This window comes from Artemia sp. Qi Xiang Cuo, chromosome 12, assembly GCF_049724085.1.
Source record: "Artemia sp. Qi Xiang Cuo chromosome 12, ASM4972408v1, whole genome shotgun sequence".
Classification (NCBI taxonomy): domain Eukaryota; kingdom Metazoa; phylum Arthropoda; class Branchiopoda; order Anostraca; family Artemiidae; genus Artemia; species Artemia sp. Qi Xiang Cuo.
The window spans coordinates 55141122-55165727 of record NC_142805.1 but is presented as its reverse complement, the minus strand read 5'-3'; the positions used below and the strand labels follow the sequence as shown (position 1 = coordinate 55165727).

The 24606-nt window shown below is 36.9% G+C and overlaps 1 protein-coding gene across 3 annotated transcripts in view; it reads right to left on the bottom strand.

Annotated features, from left to right (window-relative positions):
• LOC148946292 (beta-glucuronidase) overlaps positions 1 to 24606 on the bottom strand; it is a 124147-nt gene that overhangs the window by 98555 nt on the left and 986 nt on the right. For 2 of the 3 annotated variants that reach the window (XM_089098356.1, XM_089098357.1), the window contains exons 2-3: positions 4708 to 4841; positions 66 to 248 (exon numbers count right to left, since the gene is read on the bottom strand). In XM_089098356.1, the coding sequence (XP_088954482.1) occupies positions 66 to 248; positions 4708 to 4841 (317 nt within the window). Of the gene's footprint in view, positions 1 to 65; positions 249 to 4707; positions 4842 to 18120; positions 18264 to 24606 lie in introns of those variants that run through there. The other variant, XM_089098358.1, reaches the window with a different exon arrangement.

The following is a 24606-nucleotide window of genomic DNA, read 5'->3' as shown; positions in this document are numbered from 1 at the left end:
ATATATAATTTAATATAAGAAAACTCGGAGCTATCAATAAAATATACCCGAAATTTTGTACTTACAACAACTGTTTCATAATTAGCACTGCCAAAACGTAGAAAGACCCGTTGTTCATCCCTCCATCTGGCTGGAACAAAAAACGTCCTTTCGTACCAAACCCAGCCAACATAATCACGAATCGTTGCATTCTGAGTTATGTCGTTGTAACTACTTGGTACTGCCATTGGGATTACATCTTTTGAAGCCTAAAATTGGGATAGAAATAATTGACATAAAAATTTGAAGAATGCAATTTATTTTTTCAAGGAAAAGTTGTCCTTTTCTTTTATTTAATAAAAACTTAACAATTAAAGTTACAAGAAATATCAACAGTCCGAAGTGACAACATCTGGCTTGAATTAGATATTTATGAACTAATTATTAAATCAATAAACTTCTTGGTTTCAAGGACTGTGCAACACTGGGCTATAAGTCTTATAGTAGTAATTACGTTTTATTTGAAAAAAAAAGTTAAAAAATCAGTGAGCAGCACACCAAAAGCATTGTTTGCGACGGGGTGCCACTAATAAGAAAATAATAACAACAACAAACATATGGTAGGAGAAGTTGGAGGGTGAAACCGTGCACTGAGAAATGCAAATACAACATGAGTAAAATACACCCAATGTAGCAACATAATATTATGATTCCGAAGCAACAATAACCGTAGAAAAGACAAAAAAAAAATCAATATGAAAAAATCCTACAGAATAGACTACGCAGCTCAGATTTGTGACCTAAATCTATTTTGTACAAGACAAACTATATTAATGCTCCACGAAAATGTACAAGGGACAAGGATTTTTTTTAAGTTTACATTAGCTGATATATAAAAAAATTAAAATCTAGGGGGGAAGATGTTTTTTCCAATAAATACCAAAAAGGTATTTTTCTAAATTTAGGGTGGGTTGGCAATCTCCGTTCCCCTAATTGGTGTCCCTGGTGATATTGAAACTTCAGGCAGGGAAATTGTCCTTGCGATGAGTGCGGATTCCTCCTATGATTTTTCAAACACCTTCGTAATTCAGAATGAGATTTCTCAAGTGGTTGTAAACTTAGTCCTGTTTTTATCTCCAATGCATTCGCAAACGGTATTCCAGACACAAAGCTTAACGAAACTGCGGCTAACTTCTGTAGCGTGGACACTTTCATGAATATACTTTGGAAATCATGTAAAAAGAAGTAGCCAAATAAAGAGCTGCAGAGCTTGCTACAGCATAAGATACCATAAAACAAGTCACTGATCTTGATCAGGTTTCAAATGGCCTATAGTAATGCCTCAGAGGCTGTCCTTTAATAAAGTCTGATTCCAGTGTGTTCTTAAACCACCTGTTTAATGACTCCGACAGAGCTGGACAAGTCAATTGCTTTTCTTGAAACAATTAAACTTGAAATACTAAGCTCACTGCTGATGGTTTTAACCAATTGCCCTCCCCCTCCCCATTCAACCAACCTTATTGGCCTCTTAACTAAACCTTTTCTCCCCAAAAAAATAGTATGCTAATCTGCCACCTTCAGAGCATAGCCCAATTTCCAGGAGAAATGAACTGGATAAGTTCAGCTAGAGCTGTATCAAGGAAATAAAAAGGACCGATGATATGATATTTATCATTGCAGCGTCTGAATCGAGGAAAAGGTTTTCTAAGATGAAAAGGTTTTTCTAAGATCATCTCAAGATGTATTTTCCCTGACTAAGTGATCAGTACAAGAAACCCTGTATACAATAGAATAATTCGTAATGTAGATAATGAGTTTGATATCGTGGCTCTAAAAGCCACTTTGCCTGACATTCTTGAGTTCCGGCGCCTTTGCCGTTCTTTAAAAATCAAAGCCCCCCCCTTCCTACAAAATACAGCACTAGGCAATTAGGTACCTTTGGTGATATAACCGAATGCTTAGCAGAGTCTCGTAGAAATAGTGCTAAAGTCCTGTTAGAAATTCCATTGGAATCTTAGGTTAAAATTTTGAGCTCAGACAGTAATTTTCCCGCGTTAATTCTGTCAGCATTAGTTTTTATAAACCAATAAAAAACGGGATTTCAATAAGCGTTTAAATATACTTCAAACGTTTGCAAGGACCAAAGAGTGTTGCCGTTTTTGCGAGTGTTCATTATGACGGATGTATTATGTATGATTTAGCAGAGGAGAATTAGCATATACAAACAAAATATCCTTAAACCAGCAGCAAAGGGTTGTAAATAGTAGTATGACCCTTTGATAAATATTACGATACGATTGTAAAGGCACAAGCATACGTTTAGTGACACATATCCTCCTTAGTGGGAGAGGGTGTGCCATGGAAATTGTTGGACAAGCTCCTCAGTAACCCCTGACGAGGGAGATGCCCGTTTCCTAAATTTATGGTTGTATTATCTTCCCGCCTCTGGCAGATATACATTTAACAGTATTTTTTCCAGAACTTAACCTCTTTAATAATGACTTATCACCCTATTACAATGAGCCTCCTGGGTAAATCTAAAAGAACACACCGGAAAGAATCAAATTACCATAATGCCTTTTTACCTCTGTAAAACAAGGGTATAAGGGTCACTGGAGTGATTCGGTAAGCTTAGCCAGAGTCAACCCTTCTCCAAATGGGTACCTGGAGAAATTTGAGGAAGGTAAACAGGAAAGATGTGTGAAAGCAGAGGACGGCTAGCCCGCAGCCCCCCATGGCACATCCTGGCTGAAGGGCCGAGAAACGGAGTTCAGCACCGCAAGTAGGGACTTCAAAGTCCAGCACCGTTTCCTTTCTTATTTCTTTAAAACTGCATTATTAAAAACTTTCGAACCTTGTTTAACAGCAAATTGCGCATATTTTTTTAAACCTGTCTTTTATGATGATTATTTGAAAAAAACTACGTTTTCTAAAGAGTTAAAGAGGCTGAGTTACAAGGTCGAACCTTAAAACGTACAGGGATTAGGAGGCACAGTTGGGGGCTGCCGCCCCCAACCCCCCGCTTTCGCAGCCTTTAAATAAAAAAAAAAGTTTTTTAAACTGAAAGTAAGGAGCGACATTAAATCTTAAAACGAACAGAAATTATTCCGTATATGAAAGAGGCTGTGCCCTCCTCAACGCCTCGCTCTTTACGCTAAAGTTTTTATTGTTTAAAAAAAAGAGTTGTGAGAAAGTCAAACTTTAGCGTAAAGAGCGAGGCGTTGAGGAGGGCATCTCTCTGCGACCTCTAGGACCTGAAATCGCTTAACATTGTGGTGGGTCGCCTCTTTATAGAGGCACAAGTGTGCCTCCTTGACAGTCTGACTACAGTACAATTTTTCATTGAAGATTTTTGGCAACTTTTTTTTATAAATTGATGTTTTCTAGTGCTTTTTAATATAATTAAGCCATGTTTTTGTATAAGTTTAGGAGACATTAATGTTTCTACATTATCACTTTGGAACAATCAGAAATGCTTACAAAAAAGGAAGCAAATTACAACTGATCAAAGAATAGTTATCCCTGGGCATTAAATTATAGCTAGGCACAAATGTGAATTAGATCTTAGCAAATAACTTCACAAACAAAGATTTTTTAGATGCAAGAACTGTCAATTTTGAATAATAAACTACGAAATTGAGAATATTTGGATTATATTGAAGCACATCTGTTATAATCTCTTTGTTGTTCAAGACATCTTTTTTGTGGAGGAAAAAAATTTTTATTTGTGCTTTTATGTTATGGTATATTATATTAATCTTTTTATGGAAGTTGACTGAAACAGTAACAATTGTAATAATAGACTTGCCAAAAAATAAGATCCGTAAACACACAGATTCTAGCCTTATAGATCTTTTGCCTATTGCGCTGCTACTTGGACGTCACAGGGATAGCACTCCTTGGGGTTTCCGCAATATTTCCGGATTTCTCCTAAAATCTTAAGATTTCAGACCCCAGCTTAGGTTCTCAGGAAAAGTATATTTTACAAGCACTTTCTTCAAAAGCAAATCAAGTACATATTATATTCTAATTAAATATATTGCAATTATTCATCTCACTTTCGGATTTTTAGCAAGTGAATCTTGGCATATTATTAAATTGTTAGTAGTAGCCCTGTAAGTAGCTCAGTGGTATATTTTTCTTCAAATGGCATCATGAACCAAGCACAGTTGAGAAATAAGTAAGAATACAATGCAAACCAACAAAATTACGAAAGATTTGTATTTAGTTTAGGGCTATATCAAGGCATTAGGGAGGGGCGGTATAGCACTGATAACGATTGTTACGTGCGCAAAGAACGTTGAATTATAAGTCCAATGGTATGTTATTTCTTTTAGCTGGCAAATTAACCACACATTTGAAAACTTTATAAAAAAAGACTAAATTCAAAAATACTTTACCTTTTCATTTCTATGATCTCACTTTTTTCTTGTCTCTCACCTGAATCTCAAACTTATACTTATTTGTATTCCATTTTTATTAATTTAATCTCCTCCCCTCCTAAAAAACAGAAATATTAAGGGCAAAATTGGTTCTTCTTTTGCTTGACCCCTCCCCTGCTTAAGAAAAGGCACTGATTACTCATATTGATCAGCTAAGAAACCCACAAGATCAGTGGTTACTGCGCCTGGGATAAACATTCTTCCTCCACCCACAATGTTTAAAAACTTCATTCCATATTTTGATCAAGCAAGGAATATTTCAAAGCATGGATGGGAGAAAGTATACCTTTTTTAGCTCTTTGCGGTACCATTGATTCTTAAATCCGATGTCCTGATCAAACTTTGGTGAAATGGCAAATGTCCATATACCATCTAGGGAAAATAGTTCTCTTGACTCAGACTGTTGTGGATACAAAATTCCTAAAATTATTGAAATATTATAAGGAAAAATACAGTAGAGTATGACATGCAAAAATACAAATGATAAAATTGTGTCTCATCTTGCCAGCAACTTTATTTAAAACCATTAGCATGTATGGGCATCATAAGAATACAATTAATTAGATGATATATTGCAAATTATCAACAGCTGCTTGACTCCTCACAAACAGCCCATTTCTGCTGCTTTTCTGTTTTCTGTTACTTTTAAGAAATATTAAGTACCAAATCACCCCTTAGCACAGAGAGCTTAACTCCTTCCCCATTTGAAGAATGAATCTATAACTCACTTCAAGAAAAAAAAAGTAGAAACAAAGGCAAGAAAATGCATTTTTATCCCAATACTCTCCTCCCCCAGCTAGAAATAATTAACCAATCGAAACAGCATTACCGTACTGGTGGTGTACCTATGTGTTATAAAAGGCTCAATTTTAACCATACATTTCCTCTGCGATGCACCAATAGTCAAGCAAAAAGTGAAACCCCAATAATTAGCCAATATGCAAATTAACTATGGTATTGTCTACTACTAAAATACTCAAGCTTGCCCATACAATTTTACAACAGTTGTCTATAGTCTCTATGAGATTCAACAATATACCAATAGTTCCTGCCCAGCTTTCTTAGAAAAAAATTATACTATTTCCACCAATCGGACACTAAAAATGTTAAAATCACTGATGTGGCTTAGGCCAATTACCTGGTACTGATTCTTGATCAAAAAGTTTAGTTTCAGCATTATATCAGACATCATATTTATAAACATAATAGGAAGACAAGAATATTACAAATATTGTTGACTGCCCCTTAGGAATTTTATTGCTTTAGAATAGAATATATTTTATTCACTATAGTAGCTGGACCTAACATGATCATGTCATGACACAAAAAGGAGACCCAAAACAAGGATCAAAAAAAAAAAAAAAAAAAAAAAATAAAAACACAAAAAATTAAAGCAGCAAGTCAATAGATTAAAGTTTACAAGGTCATTTAATTTAAAATGATTGAATAAAAAATTAATATAAAATTATTATAAGTCAAGAATCAATTTTCACAGTTAAAATGGGGAGCGTTTATAGTATAAACTTTACTGTATAAAGTTTATACAGAATTTATCAGAGTATTAAGTATATAAATCGTTGGTAGAAACACTCTCAGGCAAATACCTGAAATAAACTGCATCAAACATTAAATATTTGTTCGGGTAACATTATTAAAATACCGAGTAAAATAAGGGACACATTATTTGCAATATATCTCGCTACTAGAGGCTGGGCAAGTCATTAAATGTGGACAATTATTTTTTATTTGTTGGAGTCTAGTGACTGGTCGTTCATTAGGGGGGCTCTCAAGGTGGGGTAGTAGACCACGATGAGCTGGGGAATTGAAACAATTTAGTCCAAGGTACTTTTCAAAATCCTGGAGGGGGTTGGCGGTGTTTCATTTACTTCCTTAGTCTAAGACTGAAGCAAAACGTAGTCTTTTGATGTTGTATCCATTTATTGGAACAAGGTTGTTGTACAAGTGCCATGAACTGCAAGACTATAGTTATTTTGAGGCCTAGCACAATTCTTGGAAATTTTGCTACTTAATTTAAATTCCCTTGGTATTTAATGATTTATTAACTACAGAGACTTGGACTAAGAGATTTAATTAACTTAGAGCATTGAACTCCTTGTACATAGCAGCATCATCTACTATGGATCTAGAATACTAAGGCATCTGCTCAAAAAGAATAACTAGGAAAACAGGTAGCTTGCAGTATATTAAATGTACTAAATGGTCTCATTTTAGCTGTGGAAAAACTAAGTACTCAAATGATTTGAAGAAGACCTTTGTGTGTGTAATTTGTGCGCAAAAAGATTCTCCAAAAAACTGTATCCTGACTAAATTGAAGTCGAAAAATAACAGTCCAAAACAGCCAAATAACAACGAGAAGAACCATGATCAATTTCAAACAAAGACTATTTTCCCGCGTGAAAACCTGTTGACAAAATCACCAGCGGCTCCTAATGTAGCACCGAGACTTATGGCTGCTGTAGAAAATATCACTGTGGAAAGAAAAGACTGCTCAGGTTCTGAACTGAGTTGTCTCATATGTGACGGAACGGCAAAAGACAGTCCCTCGTTTGATTGTCATCAATGCTTACACCACATGCATGCGGCCTGCACTGCAATTGATGCAGACATAGTTCTTGCTTTGCAGAAGCCCTCGGGGCGATTCTTTCTTTTAACCTGTGAAAAGTGCTTAAACCAGGGTAATAATACCAGCTCAAAATGTCCCAGGACTGATGTATCTGCTCAATGCAGTAGCTTTGTTACCAGTCAAGCCACTCAAACTGAACAAGAGTATACTCAGTTCCTTCATACAGACGAGGAGACTCGTACAACTGATCTTACCCCCAAGCGACGTGTTTGCAGATTTCACATAAGTAGAGGCTGCAGAAAGGTCACGATAATTCAGAAAATACTTAAAGAATGGTCTAAAGTCATTAAATTTTAGTCATTAAAAAATGATTAAGATCTGTTTCCAGGATCCCCACTGAAAGATGTAATTAAAGGTTTCCGAGCTTCTTTCTACCAAATCTTGGGCTGTTGCTCTTACCTCTAAAACTTACCTTTTACTTTCAGCTTGTCCACTTCAAAGAACCTGCTGAGGTAAGTAAAAAAGGATCAGGTAGTTTGAACATTTTCAAGTGAAGATGTCTGTAGCAACGTGTCTCCAGATTACCACGGGTATCTTTGTGGATATGAGGGTCTCCTTCTGATTGTTGTTTCCGAATTTCTGACATGCAAAATATCTTTGGATCATCCTTCAATATCTGCATTGAGGCCTGGCAAGCAGATGATCATTCTTGCTCGCTGTTTCGTTTTTTCAATGCCCAAATGAGAACATGCTACTGGCTTGGAATTTCTGATCTCAGCTTTTCAAGCATAAGGATTCTTTCTCCCTTGAGGATAAGGCTGCAGTGAACTGTCAGTTCATGCTGTATTATCCAGTAGTGAAAGAGATCATTGCTGCAGAGCTTCTAGATTTTTGGCCATCCAATTTTGATGGTATTTGTTAATTGGCTGAGCTTGGGGTCTTCGCAAGTTTCTTTGGCAACCTCCAAAACTGAAGGATGTAGATTTCGAGCTCTCAACGTAATCTCTCATTGATGTCTAGCAAATATAGCCTAGACAGAGCATCAGCAACTGGAATGTCCGTGTCAGGTGGGTAGGTGAGTGTCAGGTCATAAGGTTGGATCTGTAGCAGCTTCCATTGAATTTTTGCTGGTGGTTTGTGTAGAGGCTTTGAGACTATGTTTTCCAGGGGCTTGTGGCCAGTTGTGGCTTTCACCTTTCTACCATACAGATAGTGGTGGAAGTGTTTACACCCAAATAAAATTGTGTATAGCTGCTTCTCTAGTTGAGAGTACTTCTGCTCAGTCTTGTTCAGGGATCTAGAGGCATAAGTAACAACGTTGCCATTAAATGACAGGTACGCTCCAAGACCATGGGATGAAGCATCAACTTTGAGATCAATGGAGCTGCATGATGGGCCAAAGAAATATTTGACACTGTTTATTTCCCTCAAAGCCTCTTTGTGTTTTTATCCCCAGATCAACTCCTTCTGTTTTTGCAGGCCAAGAAGTTTCTTGGTCTTTGAGGAGAGTTTTGGTACGTACCTGGATAAAAAAGTTTAGCATGCCAAGCAGATTAGCTAGATCCTTGTTGTTGGTTGAGCTAGGCATTTTGTTGATAACTCACAACTTTGTGGGGTCAGGTTTTAATCTGCTAGCGCTGATGATAAGTCCAAAGTATGGTACACTAGGGACAATGAATTTACATTTTTCCTTGTTGAACCTAACACCGCGTAGTCTTACTCTTTCTAGGATAGCAAGGAAGTGCTTTTCATGCTCTTCAATTTTTGGTCTATAAATTAATAGGTCATTGACAATTACCACAAAAGCTTCAAATCTTTCTTCAATTTTCCTTTGGAATTCATCTTGGGCTGATATTATCACAAATGATATTCTTTTGAAGCAATATCTGCCATAGATAGTGTTGAAGGTTGTGATAAAGGAAGCTTCTGTGTCTAGAATGAGCAACCAAAAGCCTGATCTGGCATCCCTCTTGCTAAAGTACTTGGCTCTATGTAGTTTCGTAGTTGCATCTTCTAGTGTAGGTATGAGATAGAATGGGTGCATGATTGCCTTGTTCAGGTTAATGGGATCAATGCAGATTCTCAGAGTACCATGCTTCTTTTCAACAGCTACCATTGAATTTACCCATTCTGTGGGTGTGGTAACCTTTTCAATGATGCCTTCTTATTCCTTTTTGATTGAGATCTTGTTTTAGTTTATCTCTAAGAGGAACTCAAACCTTTCTGGCTGGATGAACTTTCAGAATGGCGCCTTCTTTCAGGTGGAAGCGGCAGTCACCCCCAAGCTTTCCTATGCCTTCAAATACATCTTTGAATTGTTCAATAGTGTTGTTGATATTTGTCTCTTTGGGTTTGTTCACATTCAGGACCAGTTTGACTAGATTCAGATCAATACTTGATCTGAACCCTAGGATAGGAACAGAGCCTGTTTTGACTACATAGAACTGTAGCTTTGATGATACTTGGGATTGGTAGCTGCCCATGACATGTTCCTCTGACTGGGATTCTTTGTCCACAGTAGTCTGTTAGTTTTTGGGCAGTTGGTTTGATTTCTGGTGGTGGCTTTATGGTGTCAAAGTACTTAGCAGGAAGTATTTTGCCTGAGCCCCAGTGTCCAGTTTGAATTGAACTGGAGTTTGATTGTTTAGGTTCAGTACGATAAACGCCTCATCTCTGCTGTTTGACTGGTCCACCTTATATATAAACACCTTGTCTTCCTACTCCACTTTTGGTAGGAACTGTCACAATGTTAATGCCTTTTGCACACTCAAGCAAAGTGGTTGAGTTTGTTGCACTCGGTGAGGTCTTTCCCTTAGCTAGGCAAACGTGGGCTGGAGAGTATACTCTGCCTACGTTTTCTTTCAGTTTTGTGTCTTTCACCTTGCTTAGGTGGCTGGTAGCATTTCCTTTTCTGGACAGTGTCAATTTCTTTTTTTTTACCAGCAATGCCTTTCTTTCAAATGCTTGCAACTGTGCCTGCGCTATTTTGTAGAGATGGCACTTCTGCTCAGTAATTTGTAGAGTAAGAGAGTTTCCTTCCATGAGCAGATGCTCTCTGATTTGTGTGTCTCTGATGCCAATCATTATACAATCTCTCGCCATTTTGTCAGGGTTGGTATATGCACATGGTTTTACCAGTCTCTTCAGTTATGTTATGAAGTTTTCCACGTTCTCATTTTCTAACTGTTCTCTTCTGTGGAATACAAATTGAGCAAACAAACTGTTTGTCTTTGGTGCAGCATATACTCTGAATTTTGTAAGGTACGGTTCAGTTTTGTTCTTTTCTTGATCTGTGAATGTAAATGTTTCAAAGATGTCATGTCCCTTGTCACCTGTCCAGATTAGGAGGTATGTACACACCGATTTTTTTATTTTTCTGAATGTTGTCTGTCAAACAATAGATTGATGCCAGGGCTGTATCCAGGATTTTTGTTCAGGGGGGGGGGGGGGGTTACCCGATTTTTTCCCGTGGACTTTGTCTAACATCCTCGAGCAACATTATTAGTAGTATTGTAATACTATCGAGCAGTATTGATTCAGAGTTCAAAGTGAACGGACCGCTCATAAATTGGATATTTTATTAACATTATCAAACCAGTAAGCTTTTTCATTGAATTATAATCCCAGTGATCTTAGGTAGATTTCGCAACATTTCAAAGGATTATAGTTCCTGACCTATATATGAAACCTTTGCTTTATCTTTTAACCTAGTTTCTGGACATTTACATAAGTTTTTATGGCTTTTGATTTACGGACACGATTAATCGAAGCAATTTGGTTTCATAAGTGGAATAAGGGATTACGATTTATGGACTATATTACTGTAAGTGAAAATGATTGATCCTGTAATTTGGGCGAAAGATAAACTTTTTTATAATCCAGTGTTGAATTTCATACAGAAAAATCTCGAACAAGGGATTTCCCACGATTCGATTAAAGATCATGCTTTGGATTTTTTTTTTTCGGCTGCTGATGTGTTAGATGCGAGAAAGCTTTTCCTCCAGAAAGCGTTTCCGAGGGAAGTTCCACCCAGGCGAGTTGGTAATAACGCCCAACAAAATAGTATTGCCGATATTATTGCAGCGTTTGAAAGATGCGACTCTGAAGATATAGATGTGCCGGACTTCGTGATAAGGAACGCGAGTGAAATCCCGATAATTCCCGCATCGGCATATTCCATGCTTAGTAGTAAGGTAAACACCTGTTTTAATGAATTACGCACTTTGTCAGAAAAGCTTCAAACCCAGCCGCCTTTCCCCCCGCCGCTCCCCCTTTAGTTGAAGATGAACCTACATATGCAGTAATTGTGAAAAATGTTTCTACCGATTTAAGTGATCCTGGTTTGCGAAAAGATAATTGAATACACTTGAAGGTCATGAAGGGATTTTAAGTCTAAAACCTGATAATCAGAATAAAAAGTGGATCGTAGTTACTCGAGATAGGCAGTCAGCCGTATCCCTTGCCGCCTCAGCCTCTAAGAGCCTACATAATATTCAAACCAAGGTCCTTGGTGAAAAATCACTTGGTATTGTTCGGGGTATCCCTGAAAATGTATCAGAATCATCTGTAAAGGAAAGCATACCGGGATTAGTACGTGCTATAAAAATAGGACATTCAAAATGTTTTCGTTTGGAATTTCTGGATCAGTTAGCACTGAAAAATGCAATTAACCGACGGTCTCCGACTTCGATATGAGTTTTTTCGTGTTAAAATTTATCAAAAATTACCGCGTCGTTGTTTCCGGTGCCAAGGGGTAGATCACACTATTGCTAGATGCCTACGTTCTTCTGATTTACCAAAATGTTCCCGCTGTGCTGGGGCTCACGAAAACACCACGGACAACCCTTGCTCAGTTGCTCCTAAGTGCGCCAATTGCGGAGGAAATCATGTTTGTTATAGTTTAAAATTCTCGGTACTGAGAAATGCGCTTGCCAAGACAACATGATGACTTCTCCTACAGCCTTAAGTTTTGTTTCTCTGAACATTAATGGTACTAAAGATAAGGATCTGCAAATTGACGAGCTGCTAAATTTTGATGTTGTATTCCTACAGGACTATCTACTTTCCAAAGTTAATACGAACAGTTTAAGGTGGTCTGCTACACATGATATATTTACTCGAGAAGCAAAAAAGACCCGCGGTCGCCATTCCGGTGGCACTGCTATCTTCATTCGGTCGGGATATCAGCCTATGCAAATTTATTCTGATGCTAATATTCTAGCAATCCAGTGTAATAACCTGGCCTTTGTAAATGTGTATCTCCCGTGCAATCATCGAAACACTCAGTCATTTACTGCTTTTGCTAAAGCTTGCCATAGCCTAAACTGAAATCTCTTTTCATAAAATTTGCAGACAAAAATGTTGGCTGGATCTGAGCCGGGGATATGAATGCTGACGTATTGACCTCATCTGATTGATCTAAAGTCCTGCTCGATTCTCTGTCAAGTGTCTATCCTTTTGCTTCTAAGAGCCTGACTTATGCTTAAAGTCATAATAGAGGCTCCGTTAAATACAAACGCGACCATATTATTGTGTCTAAGTCCGGTCTAATTAAATCCGAGGTGTTTGTTGATGAAGATAAAATCAATGATGACCATCTCTCTATTTCGTGCCTAACTGAGCCTTCTGATGTTCAATCCCACTTTAAGGGTCCCCATTCAAAATGGTATCAAAAGCCCTATATCAAAATGGTATCAAATTGGAATCGGATAAACGTTGAGATGTATATTACTACTTTATGCACTCTACTCTCAACTATTAAAGTCCCGTTTCACTTGCTCCAGACTTCAATAAAGTGCCCTGATTCTAAGGAAGACCTAAATTCGTATTATTACCAGGTATTGACATGTCTAAAGTCGGCCACAAAATTCGCAGTTCCGATTGAACATGTGCGTTCTGGGTCTCGCGAGCCCCTGTGGAATATACATCCGGAAGTGAAAAAAGTAAAGAACCGCGCAAAGTTTTGGTTGCGATTGTGGAACGCTTGCGATCGACCCTCCTCCGGTGCTGTGTTTACAGTCAAGCAAAAAACGAAGAAAGAATACAAATCTTGCTTACGTAATGCAAGGCTCAACGCGTGGGACGCTCCAAATAGTAAAATTACTTGGAATAGAGTTATCAATAGCAGTAAGTGTTCTCCCCCACCTCAGTCGGAATTAAACCTTATGAATTTTGTGCGCCATTATATTGACATATTTTCCGTATTTAATCAGTGTGTTCAGAAACATTTTTCTAATCCACTTAGTTCGGTTCTGCCAGTGTCTGTTTGTCAATATAGAGTCCCTGCGATAAGTATGAGTGATTTACATTGGGCGCTGAAGAAAGTAAAAAGATCAGATTCTCCTGATTGTGATGGCCTATGCTTTAGGAATTTCACTTATGATTGCCCATTATTGTTGAACCACCTGCAGTTATTATTCCAGATTTGTATAGCTCAATCTCTGGTTCCTAGTAGTTTTCTTTCTGGTAGTGTCACGCCTATACTTAAACGCAGAAAAGATCCAGATTCATGCTCGAATTATAGACCGATTACTGTATCTTGCTTTATGGGTAAGATTTTTGAGTATGTCCTTTTGCCTGAAATAACTTCTAAGTGCGATTTTTCGTCTTTTCAACTAGGATTTAGAAGAGAGGTCGGTTGCCCCCAGGCGCATTATGTGTTCAGCCGGTTGTTAAAGGAAGCTTTTGCCCAGAAGCGTTCATTGTGTTGCTGCACAGTAGACGTTTCCGGGGCTTTTGATAATATTGTTCACGCCCAGGCCTTGCATTCCCTTGCTTGTTCCGGAGTCAATTATTCAGTTATTACTACATTGCGATATTGGTATGATAATTCTAATGTGTGTATTAAGTGGTTGTCAAATATTTCTAATTCGGTAGCTGTTAGAAAAGGCGTTAGAAAGGAAGGAGTTATATCTCCTTATATATTTAAATGTGTCCTCGCTACTTGTTTAAAACATCTATCTCCTACTGTGTTTTTTCTTGATATTGGTTTAAGTTATATTGCATACGCCGACGATGTCCTTTTAGTTAGTTTTTCTCGTCGAGGGCTGGCTCAGAAGTTCCGTAGGCTGTCTTCTCTACTTAGTGATATTGGCCTATCTGTTAATATGGGAAAGTGTGAGTTTATGTGTTTTAATAGTAGCATTTCTGTATCTCCATTAAACCTCAGTTCGATTTGATTACCTTGTTTGGATAAAGTCAAGTGGCTTGGTATATCGTTTTGCCCGTCCATTTCCGAAACTTGCTCTGAGTTGGTTACTAATGCATTAAATAATATTCGTGTGTCATATGGTAAGATATCTCCAAATAGAGGGCGTTATAACCGTAAGGGCCTAGCTCGGCTTTATAATAGTTTTTTCTCTCCAGGAGTAAATTTTCTATCTGGATTCCACCACTTACTGAGGAAAAAATATTTACGGAGACTTAGAAGTGGTTACTTTAGATATTGTAAATATTTGATGTATTTACCCGGCCGTTTCAAAAATCTAAACGGTGTTTTTCCGTATTGTGTTATAGGGGCTTGCGTACTAGTGGCCAGGTCGTCTTCTAATATGAATATGAATACAATTATAGCTTCTTCTGTTACTGACCCTTTGGTTTGTTATTTCCATCATCTTATCGGTTAATTTGTATTTTTTGTTTTTTTCGATTTCATAATGATGTTGTATTTTTTCTTTTTTATTTTCCATTACTCCGCACTGTCATTTATAATGTTCATATGTGGGTCATAAATAAATTATTATTATTATTATGTTAGCTCGAGACCGTTAGTCCAACCCTTGCGAACAAGGACACGTCCACTAGGCACACTTTCGTATCTTTAAGGGGCATTTTTTTTTTTTTTTTTTTTTTTTTTTTTTTTTTTTTTTTTTTTTTAGTAACGCAAAAACAAGACAAATATTTACATACAGTTAAATACTACATGCTAATTTTTTTGTTTTTTTCGGAGACGCGCAACAGTTAACGCAAAAAGAAAACAAATATTAGAAGTAGTCCATATATTTTTTAGGTTTTTTTTTTTTTTTAGCTAAAAGTAAGGGCAATATCTATAAAACGAAATCCAGGCGACGAATTTTCTTCCCTGCAAAAATGTAGATGACCTTGTCAGGGCAGATGTCAACGTCCCTATGGACTGCAAGGAGGGGTAAGCCACTCAATCGTTCTTCTCCTGTTGAATTTCTCAGCCAGGTTTTGAGCCTTCCAAGCGTTGAGAAACTTCTTTCCGGAGTAGCAGTGCTAACAGGTAACATCGTAAGAACAGCCAGAGGAAGAAAAACATTTGGAAAAAAGGTGGCGTCGCATGCCTGAAGCGAAGACACAGCACAAGTAGGCCTCTATGATACCGGAACATTCTCCCACTTGATGCGCCATAGCTCAATTTCTTGCTTCAGACAGTCTGGCTCGGGAAGAATATCGCCATACAATTCAACCAATGACTCAAGGTTTAATGCTTTCAGATCGACAGAAACAATTTTTGCAGGAGAAAGAACGCTGAGATTTGACAGCAGTTTCTGGTGAAGCACAAATCGGTGTTTCAACTCGGAAGTGAAGTGGTCCAGGAAAGGAATAAAGAGCGAGGTTCTATAGTGGTTGAGAAGGTCTGGAACGCCTGCATGCATACTCCGGCTACCTCTCGTCCTTGGAAGAGTCATCTCCAGTCCTAAGTCGCTGGCAAAACGCTGAGCTTCGTCGAAAATAGACGTGAGAGCAGTAGCAGCATTTCCTCGCATTTCCTTTGTTTTTGAAAGGACAGTTTCCACGTGCCTGCATGCAACTGCCAAATCATAGTAAACTGACTGAAGAGTGTTTCACAGTGGAAGCGTAAGGCAGAAAAGCTCTTTGACCACATGAAGGCACACAACAAATTGTGACTGGTTCATCATGTCCAGCAACTGCGCCACTTTTGCAGAAGTTTCTGCATTTCCGTTCTCTTCAAGAGCTTCCAGGGATCGCAGGATTGGTCGGTAGAGCTCAAGAAAACGCACGACTGAATTGTGGCGCTCCACCCATCTTGTTTCGCAGAGTCCGGTTAAAGTATGTCATTCTCTAGCTATTAAAGAGTGAACTCCTATAATCGGATTACTTTTTCAAGTTAAAAGGATTAAATTTGATGTTGTTTTGGACTTTGCCATTGCGTAATTTGATGCAAGTGTAGACTTCTACCTGCGGATTATAGCATTGATTATGGCTGTCACTCAAGCAAAATTTTTTGAAGGAATGAAACCGCTTCAGGCGTTGCTGGATAAAATATTAGCAGAGCAGAAAAGTTTTTCTGTCTCAATAATTTCCCGTTAAGATGAAGTAAGGCAAATATCAGCTGAAAATGCAAATCTACGAGAGGAATCTAAAAAGCTTCGAAATGATCTAGAGCAAGAAAAATTGCGGAATAAAGATTTGGAGAATAAGTTTTTGGACATCGAAGTGAGAGAAAGAAAGTTAAATTTGATTGTTCAGGGTCTGCCTGCTGAAAAGCATATTCAATCAGTGACTAGCAACGTAAAGTCTCTTCTTTCTGACAAATTGCAAGTTACCAAGGACATTTCTCTTACCAAGTGTTATCGCATTGCGAGAAATAGCAGTTCAAACATCACTAGTAGAAAAACTAGTGTTCGACCGGCCCCTGTTTTTATATCGCTAGATATAGATCATAGCATTTATGCGATTCTCAGTGAGATGAATAGGTTGAATGGTAGTGGAATTTGCATTTGCACTGATCTCCCACCAAAGCTAAATGTTCTACGGAATGAGCTATTTTCTAAGGGAAAGGACATGCGTGATTCGGGTTCGGTTCATCTTACGCGTATTAAACAAAAAGGGAGTAAATTATGGCTCGAGTGTAAAAAGTCTCCGTCTTCACAATGGGTTAACATTGACTAGTTACGGTGATTAATAATGACATTCGTTTGGTGAGATTATTTTTATTACTTTATGTAATGTTTCACTGTTCATAGGATCTATTATTTTTATTTCTTGTGAGGTTTTTCGTCCCTCTGTAGACTTATTATAAGTACAATAATTTTTTCTGCATCTGCATTTCATCTTACAATGAATAAGTTCCATTTCTTTCTCTTGTTTCTATTTATTTTCAAGCAGTTTCTTTTTCTTTCATCAATATTTTCGAGTTCTCGCTGGTTCAGCTGTTTTTGCTATGTTAAGACTCAGATGGTGTGCATTTTGCGAAAGTTTCTGCTAGTCCTGATCATAATTCTGATTATTTACATTGGATGATAATTGTATTGGGGATAAACTGAGAGACCTAGAGTCTAGCCCTTTTGATTTTTCCATTTTCCAGAGTCATGATAAATTTGTGGAAATGAGATAAATGATGGTGTGCTAATTAATTTTCCAAAATGTAAATATAAATTACCTTCCGAAGTTTCTGATCTTCCCAGTACTGGTATTATGAGAACAGGATTTTTAAATTGTAGAGGTTTTTTTAGTTCACAGGACGATCCTGTCAATGTAGGTCATAAGCTGTCTTTACATGTCGTTGGATTCTGTGAGACTTTTATTACAGACCCGACTCCTTAAGTTGCGTTTCCTGGATATTAATTTAATTTCAAAACATACAGACAAGGCGCCAGGGTGGTTTAGTATTATTAGTAAAAGAGGGTGTCTCTTTTTAACGCCTTGCAAATCTGGACGGTTCTCAAGTGGAAATACTTTTTAAAGTACTAGTGACTGAAATTAGTCTTGGAAAAAAGATATAGTTTTTTGCGAAGCATACCGACCTCCTTTTCCGTCAGTCAAGTCTTTCCTTTATAAACTCTATGATTTTTGCATGAGCCTCATTTTCAAAATAAAGATGTTGTCCTTTCCAGAGATTTCAACATTAACCTTCTATAAGCTTCAAATGAAGCTTCTGCTGGTTTATTGTCTTCTTGCTTTTCTGCATATCTGCCTCCTACTTGCCTGATACCTACAAGAATTTCACCTTGCTCTGCTTCTCTCATTGATAATATTTTTACATCCTTACCAATTAAAGCAAATTTTGCTGTTTTAAGTGATATATTGGATCATTTCCTTCTGGTTTCAGATTTAGCTTTTACTTATAAAATACCGCAGGTAAGTAAGGAACGTCAAGTACGATTAATAAATAAAATAACATTAAAGCACCTGAATGAAAGCCTTGGTCTGTTGGATAGGCAGGATGTAATATCCACGGAGGATACAGATGTGGCAACTGATACTTTCCTAAGAAATTTCAATTGCTGCCTTGATTCTAGTTGCCCATTTGTTACGAAGAAAATTTGCAGAGAAAAATTTCCTATAAGGCCGTGGAAAACGTCTGGAATTTTGATATCAGTTAAGAAAAAAACCAGTTATTTAAAAAGCAGTTAAAGAATCCAACTGATTACAATATTAAAAATTTTCAAAAATAAATTAACCGCACTGATACGATTGTCGAAACATAGGTATTATAAAGTCTTTCGAAGAAGCTCAAAATTCTCCTCGCAAAACGTGGTTTTTAATTAATTCTATTATAAAAAAAAAACTAAGTAATTCTAAGTTTCCTGAAGTTATTAGTTTAGATGATGGATCGACTACTAACAAATTGGAGAAAGTGGCTGATATTTTGAATACTTATTTCGCTAGTATAGGAAAGAAAATTGTTTCATCAGTAATGAACCAGTTTGATTCACGTAGTAATAAACATTTTTCTTTATACCTTCCATCTCCTCAAAGTAATTTAATTTTTCTTTGGCCTATTTCTCGGTCTGAAATACAAAAATAGTGTGTGATCTAAATCCAGGTAATTCAGCGGGAATTGACGGGTTTAGTTCTATAATTGTTAAAGAAATATTGTCTGCAGTAATTTTACCATTACAGTATATAATTAATCTTTCATTTAAAACTAGAGTTTTCCCGTCTGTTTTTAAAGAAGCGAGGATAATTCCGCTTCACAAATGTGACTCTCCTGAAAACCCATCAAATTACCGCCCTATTTCTATTTTGTCAGCATTTATATTTTGGCAATTTATAAGAGGTTCTATGACTTTCTTAAATCGTTTAATTTTTAGTCTTATCTGGATCTAGTTAAATCTTATCTGGAAAAGAGAAAGCAACAAATAGATGGAGGTAATTTTCTCTCTTCACCTGTTCCTCAGTCCTCAATGGGTGGGGTGCCTCAGGGCTCTGTCCTAGGTCCTCTGCTTTTTCTAGTTTATATAAATGATTTTCACCGCGCTTTGGCAATCCCATGTCTCAGCACACATTTTGCTGATGATATGGCAGTTTCAATTTCTGTGAGGAATGACGAGGAGTTGGAGGCAAAACTTGATACTGCATTTTCTAATGTTCTTGATTGGTGTTCATCAAATTTTATTGCGTTGAATTTATCAAAAACTAATTTCATAATTTATGACAGGAAGTCAAATATATGCCCTTGTATTACCCGAGTTACTTCTTCAAAGTATCTATTATCAATATCTTGGGTGAAAGTTATAAAGTACCTTGGACTTATGATTGATGAAAGCTTGTCTTTTAAAACACACATTCAAAATATAGGCTTAAAGATTTCAAGGTATGTTGGTTTAATGCAGAGGTTGAAGCATTATTTGCCTTACTCTGCTTTACAAACCATTTATTTTGCTCTGATTCAGTCTAATATTAATTATTGTTCTCTAGTATATTTATCTACATTTAAAAGCCATATTAAACCAATACAAATTTTACAAAATAAAGCAGTAAGAATCCTGAAACTTTTTATTCCATCGCCTATTGCACTTCCAAATAAGTCTTCTACAGCATCTTTATATACTAATCTAGATATACTTCCAGCTTCTCACCAATTTACTTTTGGAGCAATTATTTTCAAATTTAATTATGACATTAAGAAATTACCGCCATATTACCTCAATCAAAGTTTATTCTCCCAATCACAAGATTTACATTGTTATAACATGCAACAAAAAAAAATTATCTACATTGACAAGTACTAAGAGATCTAAATTCGCCCTGTTCGTGTCAATAGCCCAGTGCTGGGATGCTCATAAGGATTTTATTGATAAATTTTCTTCTATCCATTTAATAAAAAGGAATCTTAAATTTCATTTAGTTCAGGATTACTTTTAATTAAGTGTCTTTTTACTATGACTAAGTTATTTGTTTGGATTGTTTTTCTAGGTGAATGTGGGCCTCTCGGCTATCTTTTAGTATGAATTTATATTTAATAATATTGATTTTTTTTTATTTATATTTATATTTGGATCCTGGGCTAGGTACTACTTTCATATTATTGTTGTATTATTGTATCTTTGCCGTCGTAATTATCTTTGTATTCTACTGTAATTTGTTATTGTATCTTTGTCTAGGCCTAGTTTTTCGAGCTTGTCTCCCAATGGGCCTATGTCAATTATATACATGTATATGTTAATAATAAAATGATTGAACTTGAACTCGAATCCGGTAGTATTTCGTTGATACTCTCTTTTAAATTCTGTGTCCTGAGTGGGGAAGTATGGTAAAAACTGCAGACTTGTGACAAGACACCAAAGAAATGCTTAAACACCAGAATAGAGAATACAGAAGAGATGACCAAGTTGAGACTGTGTGCAAAACAATGGATGTAAAGCACCTTTGGATACTTTTCATGTATAACAGCCTGGACGCCCCTAAGATGCCCACTCATTGCTGCTGCACTGTCATATCCCTAACAAACCATCTTGTTCAGATTAAGACCAAGGCTTTCGAGAAATCGCAGGATTGATGAAGCCAGACCTTGCCCAGTCAAATCAGAAACTGGGGTAAAACTAAGGAAGTCATCATGCAGGCTCACTTTGAAAGTGTAGCCGACGCAAACAGACAGCTGCTCAGTATTTGAAACATCTGCTGTTTCATTGGCAAGCACCAAAAAGCATGGACTTGCGTTTACTCTTTCCCCAATAGACTGCTGAAGAAGCTCCCCGGATGCAGCAATAATACCATTCTGGATGATGGGAGAAAGATATATGGCATTTTCAGCTGCAGAAAGAAGATGGTTCTTCAGAACATCATCACCATGTCTTGCCCTCAGCCGCAGTAGTGCTCGGAAGTTGCCATCATTGTGAGAAGGTTCTGGATCCAAGAACAAAATGGGGCCAGAATCGTTGGTACCATGAAGGGCAAGCTGTTGCTGCCCACAAAATATCAGCATCTCAACAATTGGTCACAACTTCTGGCAATTTTCTTGAACCTGCGCTTTCCTTGCCATGTCTAGTTGGTGCACAATATTGTCCTGCCATTTCTCTGATTCAGAAATGAAGTTTTCAGCTGATACAATGCAGTTTCTATGAAACTCTGCTTGTTGGTGACATGTCAAGCACTCTATTGCATCCTTCCAGTTCCTGAATGGTTTGGTGACTAGATTCCCCAAGCACTGGTGGCAGCCTTTGCCAGCTGTGTCTGACAAGAACAGAATGCAAAATCTCCAAAAAGCAGTGTTCTCAGATGGAGAGTAGGACAACCAACTGAAACAAGCAAGCACAGTTAACTGAAACTTCAGCTTCCGTTTTTTGGATACTGGAAAAATGTAGGAGATATCTGGAGTCCAAGGGCACTTCAGCAAACAAAGTTTAGAATTTGCATCAAGACTCGATGATTTGTTGACAAAACAACCAATGTCATTTGCAAACAATGACAGAGACTGGGTTGGTGCAGGTGCGTTGTGGTTGGTTCCAGTGTGCGTGATTCAGAAGCTTCAATGATGGCTCCAGTGCCCTTCAGATCCACAGGTGTAGATGAATGCTCTGCAGATGTCCCGCTAACGCCACTGTCAGAAACATCCCTGGTCCACTTAGGTGCAAAAAACAAAGTGATGTCACACTTCCTCTTCATGTAGAAAATTGCTCTTCTCTTATCCAAATCCGAAATTGAACTGAACTGACAATCTTGCACTCTCTTATAACATTTATCTCAAGCCCCCATTAATCCTAATTACTATGCAAGGCCTGACCTTGCATAATAAGGCAAACATGGGGTTACCTAATTGCATAAGCTGATCACAACCGTTTACCCACAAAATTGCAATAGGATTTTTGTATCCCACAAAATGCAATAGGATAATAGTGCATATTAACCCTAATTTACTATGCAAGATCAGGTGAACATGGGGTTACCTACAGTTACCTAATTGCATAAGCTGATCAGAACCGTTTACCCACAAAATGCAATAGAATTTAGTGTGGGAGCATATGTTTTTCTGGTAAGGTTTTCAAACCGGGTAACCCCCCCTGGATATGGCCTTGATTGATGTGTTCCTCAAATCCCTTCTATTCCTCCACTAGGCATGGGGCATTCCAGTTGATGCTTGGTTGTTCAACATCCATGGTGAAGGCTGTATTCTTTTCTGTTGCTAGGCCTACTTAAAGGCTGATTAATTTGGTGAGGCTGATTGGTGATCCCACTTCTGCAACCATGTAATAATTTTTGAGATTATACTTTTATTAAACCCAGGCACCTATAAATAAAGAACATAAACAAAAGCAAGACAAGCAAATAAACAAAAGCGAGCAAGCAAAAGAAAGCAACATCACATATTACTACCATAACAATGAAAGAAAACATGATAATCTGATTAGTAGGAACATGCTGCATATGATAAAATAAGAAGTCCATTGTTTTAGCATTATTATATAATACACTGCTATATTACAAATAGCCACTGGGTACCTATCACTATTTTAGACACACAACTTTCACTACCAAAAATTTAATTAAACACAACCCACTTATTTCTTGTCCTATTTTTACTGTAATTTTCTCATTTTAACAGACAGTAATTTTTAACAAAAGGAATTTTTTCCCACTCATTCCTCTTTTTCTTCTGCATTCAATTGTGCAAATATTATGCATCAAATGCCTTTGATTTGTTGGCAAGAAGTTCCTAAAAATTTAACTACTAAATCACATTAATTAACTGGTACATAGGTGACATGTTTTCACAAATCTCATTGTGCTTTCAAACAAGAAATTGGGATGCAGTACACATCAGATAGAGTAATAACTTGTTTTTTCACATAGAAATTAACAAACCAATTGACCAGTTCAAAAAAACACTTTTCAACTTGCTGTTTGCTACAAAAACAAAATTAATTTGTGGAGTATAAATTTATAGTTGGCTACAAAAATAAAAATAACATGCAAAACAGAGTTAATACAAATCTACAGAAGAGATTAGAATTTTGAATCATATATTATTCCCTTATACCCAGAGAAATTAGCTGTTAATTGTGATAGCATAAGCCTTATTCTATGATTACTGACTGGAATAAATATTTTTCTGGATAGAAACCATCTCAGCTGTAAATAAAATCAGTATGGTATCAAAGAAAATCCTAGACTAAAAATCTCTAGATTTTTGTTAATTTCTGTTGCATGATGAAAATGAAACTGATGAAATTTTGAAGTGTATTAGTCTGATAACTGAGGCAATTAGTGATATTAAATTTTCGAAAATCAGATAGTAATGGGTAAAGGTTAACAATAGCAGCTCTTCAGAAGGATACATGTTAGACAAAAAGAGACAAATTTTAGATTACAAATTTTATGCTAATTTTCCAAATTTTGCTTGTTTGAAAATTCATCTCTAGCCTCCCTCTGATGGTCTCATATAGCTCTTGGATATACAAAAAATTCTTACATTATAATATGCAGCAAGAATCAATTAATCATATATCCATGTTTTTTCTATTTTTATCTGTTTCTGAATCAGTTTCTATCAATTATTATGCTATTTTTTTCTATATGGATTCAGGGTATATGAGACCATTAGAGGGGGGCTGGATAAGAATTGTCAAAAATGTCAACAACACCATGAAAATAAGCATAGAATTAGCAATCTAAAAATGTGTCTCTTTTTGTTCTAGGATATCTCTTACTGGAGAGCTGCTATTCTTGACCTTTACCAATAAATAAGGTAATTAGAAGGCATGGAAGTATACCTAAGTGCTTAGTGTGCCACTAACCAGGGTTTCTAACCTATATAGTTATATGTTGTTTATATATCCCAGAGCTATATCCAGAGCTGTTCCTAGGGATAGTGGTGTCCTGGGCAAAATTAATTATAGCGCCACCCTCCCAACTCAAATATAAGTAAAACAGCTGAATCAAAGTGAAAAATGTGATCAAAGCAGGCAACCCCTAGCCACAGTGCCCACAGCAGCTGTCCCTCCCCCCTTTGAATGGCTTTGGCTATATCCAGGACCATAAGTGGGGAGTTGTATGGACTGTCAGAAAATTATCCATAATATTTGGAATGAGCATCTAAGATAAAGAATCTAATGGACAAGCTTTTGTTTTATAAACAAGTTTCCTTCAGAAAAATGGTACTTCTGGACTCTTACTGTATATTTTATGAAACTTTCTTGCCTTAGAAATAGGGGAAGAGCAAAGACCAGATTTTGAAAACATTTTGCCCAAATATAATCTGGACTCTGAATCTATTCCCCTGAAAAGTTTGGTCTCTTAACTCAACTACTTTCCAAGTTAGCATAAAGCCATTTCTTTGGATGGTAAAGGTCTAGATTAGGCACTATTGAGAAGGGCACATGTTAAGAAAACAATGCTTACTTCATAACCTAATAGGCTATGCAGAATACTTGTAGCTAACACATTTTCACCATA